The sequence below is a fragment of the Triticum aestivum genome, chromosome 2B (assembly GCF_018294505.1).
Source record: "Triticum aestivum cultivar Chinese Spring chromosome 2B, IWGSC CS RefSeq v2.1, whole genome shotgun sequence".
Taxonomy (NCBI): domain Eukaryota; kingdom Viridiplantae; phylum Streptophyta; class Magnoliopsida; order Poales; family Poaceae; genus Triticum; species Triticum aestivum.
In genome coordinates, this window is record NC_057798.1 from 596,768,393 (window position 1) to 596,778,263 (window position 9,871).

The window sequence follows — 9,871 nt, forward strand, 5'->3', positions numbered from 1 at the left end:
GCTCGGCTGGATGGCTGGCGATAACAGAGCTGGCCTATAGAAAGCAAACCGGTAAGTTGTGCTGAGTCACTAGGAGTGGGGCCATGGCAGTGAAACATGCTGACGCTCGTACAAGGAACAGTGATGGGCTGCTAGTGGTTGGGCTACACTGGGGTTCCCTCTCTCTCTCTCTCCTGCATTTTCCTTTTCCATTTAAAACAAAACAGAAAATGAAAGGAAAGGTACCGGGAGTTTGGAGAAGGTTTTGGCTGAGATAAAAATATATCTAGAGAAGCTGGGAATATGCACAATTCAAATAAAATACTTTGGCAATTTTTAGAGACAATAAATTAGACAAGTTTGGAATTGATTCAAACTTGTTTTAAATTTATAGTCCAACCAAAGCACTTCCAAATGAGTTTAAAATTGGATGTGTGGGTGTTGGCAAGGTTTAGGGATCTTTTGGAATAGAGTGAACATTATTTGCACCAGGAAAAATGTCACTTGAAATGTTGGATAAAAGAAAGAAAGGGAAAAGCTTGATATGCGATTTGAAACTTGGGTCTTGGTTTGGTGGCAAGAGCAAGAGGCAAGTACAAGATGAAGATGAGGAGGAGGAGTTTCACACAAGATCACAACAAAATTAAATATGCCACAAACAAAGCGGTGATGAATATGATGCATGATGCAAAACAATGACAAAAGGCAACATCAGCTAAGATAGCATCCAACATGGTTTGATGCAATAATGGTAGGCATTACATATGGGCTATTACGAAGAGACACGGGAGGTCGTTGCCTAAGGAGAGGAGGTCGCGGGCGAGAAGCGGTGAGATCACATCATTGCAAATGTTGGTTGGGGAGAATTTTCTTGATGTCCGGAGACATGGGAGCGAAACCTGGGAATTTCCAGTAGGATGGGTCGCAAACTTCCCCTCCTATGTGCTACTAAAAGTTGTGGCGAAGAAACCGGGGCAAGAGTTCCACACGGGGATTTAGCCAGGGAAAAGATGACTATCCTGAGAGGATTCCGCATAACTAAACAAGCCTTAAAACTAGTTGATTCCCCGCGCATTACCGCGGAAATCGGTTGCAATATATTTCAAATTTAGTTGTATTAAACATGACCATTGTGACTAATAATATGATAATGGGAACTGAAAATGAATTATTTGTTACATTTGATCATTTGGTCATTTCTCAACCCATCAACTTACAAAATCCGTTCTAATGAGACTCTATATGTACTTTCTTCTTCTTCTTCTTCTTCCATTTTTTTAGAAAAAATACCCTAGCTCTATTAAAGATGCTCAATGATACAAATGACCCCCCCCCCCCAACAAATAAGGAAATTACATCTGGATCCTTGAGGAGCCTACCAACAACACACTCCACGGCGATTGAGGGTCGCCGCCACTTCCACCCGAAGTTGGTATGACTTTGAAATACGCAGCCGGACCTTTCGCGGACGGATGTCTTCAAGCTACGGCCCCATCGTGCCAGCGCGCCAGAGAAGAGGTTGGAAGGATGCACCACCAAAAGCACCATCACGCCTTCCTCGCCATCGACAAAGAAGGCAACAAAACTGGTGTCGCTCCTGTACAACAACCATCCGCCCAAATCAAAGGCCAACAAAGGAGAGCCCCCATCGTAAGGGGTCTGGTGGAAGAAAAATTCGGCACTGGGGCCATACAACACAATGGCAATTGAACGCCGACCAAATACAAAATCTCACCGCTAACCGGCGAGAAGAGCAGGCCTCCAACCCGGCGACAGCCAAATCGCTGGGATGGGGAACGAGTTGAGGTAGAGATTATTCGCCGTGCTGCTACCTCCACTATCCACACGCCGGTGCTCAAAACCCTAAATCCTTCCCATGCACAAGCCCAACACAAGGCGCCGCGATTCCCTACCCCTCCCGTCGCCGGAGCGACCGCCGGCGGTTCCGCCTCTTACGGGAAGGGGAAAGCGAAGCGAAAGCGGTTAACTAGATCTTTTTAAACATGATCACATGCAGTTCTTAAGCATGGTTTGGAAAAAATATTTCTTAAATATGAGTAACATCATTCATATGATTGATTGTATGTTAATAGGTATGGTAATCATCAATCTATTGTATAGATTGAGATTCAACGCTTTAAAAAATTGCACAGAGCGCCATAGAGTGGTCATAAGGGTGAGGGACGAGCCGAAGACCATATGTGGACGCTCGCAAATTAAATAAGCTGCCTAAACATGTGAAAAAGGCGGAAGGAAACAGAGTCCCTGACGAAGCTCGGCTATAGCTATAGTCGTGTTATATTGCCAACGTTGCCGGCCGGCCGCCAAACCTGTGTGACATCGCACGCACGACATGCCAAACCTAAACTCGGATCATGCTAAACTTGTGAATACTCTGTGCAGCACGCGGTTTCCCGCCGAACAAGCCCCAACCGGAAACAAGACGGTGTTCCAGCCACCGGTTTCCTTGCACCAAATCATCGAACGCGCACGTGCCCAGACGACACCCTCTAATCCTGTTCGCGATTGGCGTGCTGAGAGAGAGAGAGGACAGAGGACAGAGGAGTCACAGTGACCCCGCACCACACTGATGGACACGGGGAGCCGTGAGCCCGTGACATGAGAGACGGTCAGCCCGCGACGACGTTGCCCACACGAAATTCTCGAGCGCGCGACAGCCACGCCGCAACGGCACACCCTTTCCGGTCCATTTCCTGGACCCCGGTCGACGCACACACGCACCACGCGAGCGCACCTCGCCAGACACGATAAAACAAGCCGCTTTTCCTCTTCAGCGTATAGACGCGCGGCTGGTGTACCAACTCGCGTTTTGCCTTCTGAAGCGTCCACCTGGTTGGCCGCTGCCTGTTGCGCTCCGGCGGCAGCGAAGTGCTCTCGCCCGCGATGACCTTCCCGCTGGTGTGCTACTGCAACGCGGTGCCCCGGCCCATCGCCGCCGTGTTCAGGTTCTTCCACGCCACCGCGCTGGCTTTCGTGCTCATACTCTGCCTCCTCGGCCTCTACGAGTTCCCCTACACCCCCGAGGAGCACGCGGCACTCATCAGCGGCCGCCGCCGCCGTCCCAACCGGGACGGCACGCTTCCGGAGACGGTGAAGCAGCGGCTGCCCCCCGTCGAGTTCGTCGTGCACCTGGCGGAGCGGTCGCGATCGTCGACGTCTAAGAGCAGGGCGGCGCCGGCCGGTCGCCACGACGACGACGACGCGAGTACGTGCAGGGTGTGCCTGGAGCGGCTGGAGCTGACGGACGAGGTGCGGCCGCTGGGCAACTGCTCCCACGCCTTCCACAGAGGCTGCATCGACCGGTGGATCGACATCGGCGAGGTGACGTGCCCGCTGTGCCGGTCCAACCTGCTGCCTCGTCAGCGCGGGGGGCTGCTCGCCAATGCCAGGGCCCGGTTCAGCTAGTTCTCCCTCCGTACCTGCGCAGGGGCAGTTTTGTCATTTCAGGCGCGATGGTACTTGGATGGGTGCAGCAGGCCTACCGAGGGCTGTTCGCGATCAGGCCGATAACCACCGAGCAGTACCTGTGCTAATCAATGGGCACACAGAAAAATTCTTGACCAACTCCTGTTGAGAAAATATATCAAGCAGTACCGTCCGTGTTTAGGGAAGAGATTGAATCAGTGATCACAATAAAGACTGGGCGATTGAGAATTCGGGATGGGCTGGCAATGTGTCCTGCATCCGTCAAATCCAGTGCACTGTTCTATCTTCTGGAATTGTTGGGTACGAAGATGCATCGGTGTTGACACGTTGTTATCGATGATTAATTTCTTCTCGTTGCTCAGCTTCAACTGCATGGAATCGACGTGTAACTAATCATCGTCACCTTCCCCCCCAAGAAAAGAGACAATCATCATTATATTCACAAATATACTGTAAGCTGGTGATTAAAGTTAGAAATTCTATTATGTGCAAAAGAAAGTAAGAAAATCTATTGGGAGAGAATTTTTGGAACCTAGGTACACCAAAATCCACTTTCCAATACTTCAAGAAAAAAAGTCCATTTTCTTATGGTACCCCTTTGTCCCAATTTGCGAGCGAATAAGCGACATGCGCCTTGCCTGTCGTCGTCGGCGCCTTTGATCTACCTTCAGTGCGATGATTACATATGATTGCCGAGCGCTAATGAGAGAGTTCAGTACATCGACTATTCGACACATGAAGCAAATAGGGCAGCACATGCCATAGCTAGCTCCAACAAATGATGTATAATGGTAATGTAAAAGTCCAACTCCAATACATGATGCATGTTGAAGATGTAAAACCGACCGATGGCCGCACTGTGTACAGCCATTGTACAGCTGCATTCGAGCATGAAAAAGCAATATTTCAAATTTCTATAACCAAAAGTGCATCATACGCATCAAAGTTTAAAATCCTACAACCAAAAGTGCATCATCTCGAACAAAGTTAGTGGTCCAACAAATTAAAATGCGCATAAACATAGCATCGAACATATCACTAAAATTTTGTCCTCTCCGTTGTCACATATCACATTGTGGACGGTGGCATCATCATCATCATCGTCATCATCATCATCAACGCTTCTTTGTCCACGTTTTCATGTGTTGAAGTCTCGATACCGCGACGTCCACCGGAAGCACCTTAATTTCCACCTCCCATGCCAGTCATGTTGCCATCGAAGCCACCTCCCATGCCACTCATCATGTTGCCGCTTAAGCCACCTCCCATGCCACTCATCATGTTGCCGCTGAAGCCACCTCCCATGCCACTCATGTTGCCACCAAAGCCACCTCCCATGTCGCTCATGTTGCCACCAAAGCCACCTCCCATGCCACCCATGTTGCCACCAAAGCCATCGCCCATGCCACCATAGCCGCCATCCATGTTGCCACCAAAGCAAATGACAATGGCGTCAAGCCCTTCTTTAAGATCATTGTCTCCGTCCTTGGATCCCTTGACTTTTTTACATCCATCCGGCTATATGATTTAGTTGACGAATGAGGAGTGGGGATCCTTCTCTCCTCACCATCTTCATCATCCTATAATTTAGTTGACGAGTGAGGAGTGGGGATCCTTCTTTCCTCACCATCTTCATCATCCTCCACCACCACACTTTTCTTCTTCGAAGCATCATAAACTTCTCTAGTTTTCCACTTCTCCTCATCCTTGAGCTCTTTGTAGCAATGATGGAAAGTGAAAGCTTTTCCTTTCTTCTTCCTCTTCTCTCCTTTGTTGTTCCTCTCTCGAAATAATCCCGTGCAATCATTTTCGACAAGAAAGCAATAAAGATGTGATCACCAAATTAGGGAACATTTCAATATTTGTGCAATGAAGTGTAAACACACACACAGGTAGCTACCAAGTCACTATCCGTGAAACCACTTGGGTTCATGTGATCAACATTTGCCAAGCAACCATCCCACTTTTGGCATTCGCCGTTGCTGACGCCCCAACGTTGATGAGTAGAGTCCCTTGATCGAAAATGACCGCTAGTGTTGCGCTCATTGGAGTACTCCTTGATGCGATCCCAATACGTGTTCGCGGCTTGGTCACTCCCAACGGATGCATCTTGAGAGAGTTTTTCCACGCGATGCAAATCAACACATCTTCGGTGTTGGTATAAATTGTGGTTCTTTCCTTCACAAGAAAACCCTCTTCATCCATGTTGAGATATCATCATTAAATTGAGTATCCTATTATTGTGATGCATATTCTTGAGACAAATAATCATCATTTTACACATTTGTTGCATGCATGAAAGCTTCTTCATCAAGACTATAAATGGACGTACACGTAATCAACCTCACATTCTATTCATACCGGAAATTAATAAAAGAACAAACATGAGAAAAAAATTATTTTTTTACCTTGGCAACATTTTGTCGATCATGCTGGAGCGGTGGTTGTGGGCGTGACTGCATCTTCCTCCATGTCCATCCGCAGTGATGCCTGCAAGAAAAACAGGGTTGTGCAGCACTTTCGTGGAAGTATCCCAATTAGTTATCGTCCCAACGAAGAGCAGAGAAGAGTATTATTGTGACGCTTTTATCACGCACAAGGTGGCACAGTTCTTGTGTGAAGTAACTGCTTGACCTTCTACAAATATTGTTACTGTCTTGGTGGACGAATAAACCAGAATAACTAGGATAAAAGGTTTTAAAGTAACAAAGGTAAGAACTCTTGTAAGTAAATAATATAAATGGAAGTGATAGTTGTGTTCCCTACAATGAAGAGATTAGGCGCGAAGAGAATTCAGTTCATGGCAAGAGTATATCAAGTGTGCCAGTGCTACCTTGTATCGTACTCATAGTATTTGATATGTGTGTTCTGTAGGCGGATCACCCTAAAGTTATGAAACACCTTCTCGCGGGATTATATTTCATTCTATGGTCCTGCTTCATCGTTGCAACAGAATGGCCGTCTTCACAATTAAGGTCCTTGGACCGGAACCAAGCATTAAGTTTCATGGATCACGTTATCTCATATTGTCTTCGGGCCTCATAGTTATTTCCACATGTCATGTCGGAGGTCATAGATTCCCTAAACAACATGTGTTACCGGTGTAGGTCTCAAGATCATGTTGTATGGGCCCTTAAATTGGACAACACGCATAGGGTTCACCACATAATAACAACATACTAGACAAATCATACTACTGCAAATACAAATGATGACATATAGATTAGGCACAAATGAATCTTACCACTCACCTACATCTCCCACGCCTATGGGGGACTCAAAGATCATAAGAGAGAAACCAATCACACCAGAGATTAAATCCATGAAAACTATATTGATAATACCGAGAGGGTCCACAATAAGATGAAATGGACAATTCAAATAGTCTTGATCTCCATATGAGATTGGATAGAGTTACAATTGTTCTCACAACTTGGAATTCCTCTTACAATGGTGAAGGATGAGATGATGATGGAGATGAAAGGACCAAAACTGAGAAGATCTCCGAAGGTTCTTCGGATCCCCTCTTCTTCTGTTCTGGACATGGTGGCGGTGGCTAGGGTTCTCCTCTCCCATGGGTCCCTTCATGAAAGTGTCTTGTATAGACGTGGTGGAGCTGTTTGCACTCCATACGACCGCTCATATGAGCGCTTGCAGTCATATGGAAGGCCGTCTTTTGCTCTGCTGCGCCTGGTGGCTTGGCTCTCCACATGAAAGTTGCTCAATTTGACTTAATTTGTAGTAATTCTCTTTGGTTTCCTTCCATATAAGGTATTTCCTGCCAAACAATGGAAAAACAGATTTTCTTCTCTTTTGAAGGATTAGTGTTAGAAATAACCGAGAAGTAACAAAGTTCTAGTGAAAACTAGATAAGAATCACTTGAAAAACATCACAAATTCTTGAGCCATCAGGCGGCGGCGGTAGAGGTGGAGGAGGGGTTCCTTGACCAGATGCGAAAGCCAGCGAATCGGCTGACGTAGTCGCGGTCGTCTTCAATTTTTTTACCACCCGAGATGGGTTCGTCGGCAGGTTGCACACCGCCGTCCGCTTTGCACCTCCACCTCAAGGTTTGGCGGCCCGCTGCTTCTTCGCTGGCAGTGCAGCCACGACGTCCACCAGCCGGGGTGGGGCAAAGCCGAGGCGACAGTGGGATTTAGGAAAGTGGTCGCACCAACGGCAGAGGAGGCAGCAGGGTCATCGGAGTTGGCCATGACCCGATCGATGAGTGGCAGGCGGGCGGAATGAAATGAAGGCAGTTGGGCAGCTGGCACACGACCATCGATTTTTACATCACTTGTAGCTGGAGATGCAAATTTGCATCTTCAGGTGTTGTATTTTACATCACTTGAAGGAGGTGGTGTAATTCTTTTTGCAACTACATCCTCTATTGAAGGTGGGTTTTTGGGCCTAGGAGATGTATAAGTTAGTTTTTGTTGCATCTACATTATCTATTGGAGATGCTCTAAGTGCAAGAGTTCTAAAATCAGTCTATTCCTCGAACATAATATTTTAGAGGCTTTTGTCGGCTTCCACCCTTCACAAATTTGGGGTCAATGTTACAAAAGGATGGCGATATTTCTCAAGATATGAGCCATCAAATCAAAGCCAGATGGATGAAATGGCGTCATGCTTCTGACATTCTCTATGACAAGAGAGTGTCATAAAAGGCTAAAAGGAAGGTTTTATAGACTAGTGATTCGACCCGTAATGTTGTATATGATGCTGAGTGTTGGCCGACTAAAAAGAAACATGTTCAGTTAGGTGTAGCGTAGATGCACACGTTGAGATGGATGTGTGGCCACACAAGGAAGGATCGGGTCCGGAATGATGATATACGGGATAGAGTTGGGGTAGCACCAATTGAAGAGAAGTTTGTCCAACATCGTCTAAGATGGTTTGGGCATATTCAGCACATGTCTCCAGAAGCTCACTTGCATAGTGGATGGCTAAAGCATGCTGATAATGTCAAGGAGGTTGTGGTTGACCAAACTTGACATAGGAGGAGTCCGTAAAGAGAGATACGGAAGACTAAAATATCACCAAAGAACTAATCATGGGCTAGGGAATGTGAAAGCTAGTTATTCACGTGCGAGAATCATGAGTTGGTTTGCAAGATCTGATGGATTTGAGTTCTAACCTACCCCTAATTTGTTTGGGGCTAAATGTATTGTTGTTGTTGTTGTTGTTGTTGTTGTTCAATAAAAGGGCATGTATATCAATGCACACTTCTCATGCTAGTATGTGTACTGTCAATGTGTACTTCTAATGCTATATTGTGTGATATGTCCATGTTAACCCTATGAATTTTCCATTTTAGTGTGTGAACTTTATGTGTTTAATATATGTATATATATATATATATACATATATATATATACTTATACTTATACTTTTGTATTTTGAACATGTTAGGGCAGCCCCATTTATCTTTTCCCTTGGCAATTCACTCATGTCGTACCATGTACGTGCTTGTGTGCTGCCACATGTTTTTTTCGAAAAGGGGGTTTGCCCCGGCCTCTGCATCAGAACGATGCATACAACCATATTATTGATAACCAAAAAGGTCCAACATAAGTCTCAAGTTCTAAAAAAAATGAAAAATGCTCACAAAGAGCCTGAAAGCAAGAACAGGAAAGCCACAACTGGTCGGCAAAATAAAAGATAGGAAACTAAACTCCTATCCTATTACATGACCGCTGTTGGTGTCAAAACCGGCGGATCTCAGGTAGGGGGTCCCGAACTGTGTGTCTAGGCGGATGGTAACAGGAGACAAGGGACACGATGTTTTACCCAGGTTCGGGCCCTCTTGATGGAGGTAAAACCCTACGTCCTGCTTGATTAATATTGATGATGTGTGTTACAAGAGTAGATCTACCACGAGATCAAGGAGGCTAAACCCTAGAAGCTAGCCTATGGTATGATTGTTGTTCATCCTATGGACTACAGCCATCCGATTTATATAGACACCGGAGAGGGCTAGGGTTACACAGAGTCGGTTACAAAGGTAGGAGATCTACATATCCGTATCGCCAAGCTTGCCTTCCACGCCAAGGAAAGTCCCATTCAGACACGGGATGAAGTCTTCAATCTTGTATCTTCATAGTCTTGGAGTCCGGCCGATGATGATAGTTCGGCTATCTGGACACCCCTAGTCCGGGACTCCCTCAGTAGCCCCTGAACCAGGCTTCAATGACGATGAGTCCGGTGCGCATATTGTCTTCGGCATTGCAAGGCGGGTTCCTCCTCCGAATAATTTATAGAAGATTGTGAACACCAGAATAGTGTCCGGCTCTGCAAAAATAAATTCCACATACCACCGTAGAGAGAATAATATTACACAAGATCAATCTGCTGACGTATTCCGTGGCGTGACGTCACACCACTTCCAAGCCTTTACTCGAATTGTTTTTATTGTTCCACCTCAGCGCATTTAGCGAGGCGGTT

At 46.3% G+C, this 9,871-nt stretch overlaps 1 protein-coding gene across 1 annotated transcript; it reads left to right on the forward strand.

Moving 5' to 3' along the window:
• Positions 1-2,697: 2,697 nt before the first annotated feature.
• On the forward strand, positions 2,698-3,778 carry LOC123041747 (E3 ubiquitin-protein ligase EL5). The gene has a single exon (XM_044464312.1). The coding sequence runs from the start codon at positions 2,884-2,886 to the stop codon at positions 3,403-3,405; it is 522 nt and encodes a 173-aa protein (XP_044320247.1). The 5' UTR covers positions 2,698-2,883; the 3' UTR covers positions 3,406-3,778.
• Positions 3,779-9,871: the final 6,093 nt, after the last annotated feature.

Bases quoted from the DNA above. Each gene is read 5' to 3' on its own strand.
- LOC123041747 (XM_044464312.1), top strand. From the start codon at position 2,884: ATGACCTTCCCGCTGGTGTGCTACTGCAACGCGGTGCCCCGGCCCATC.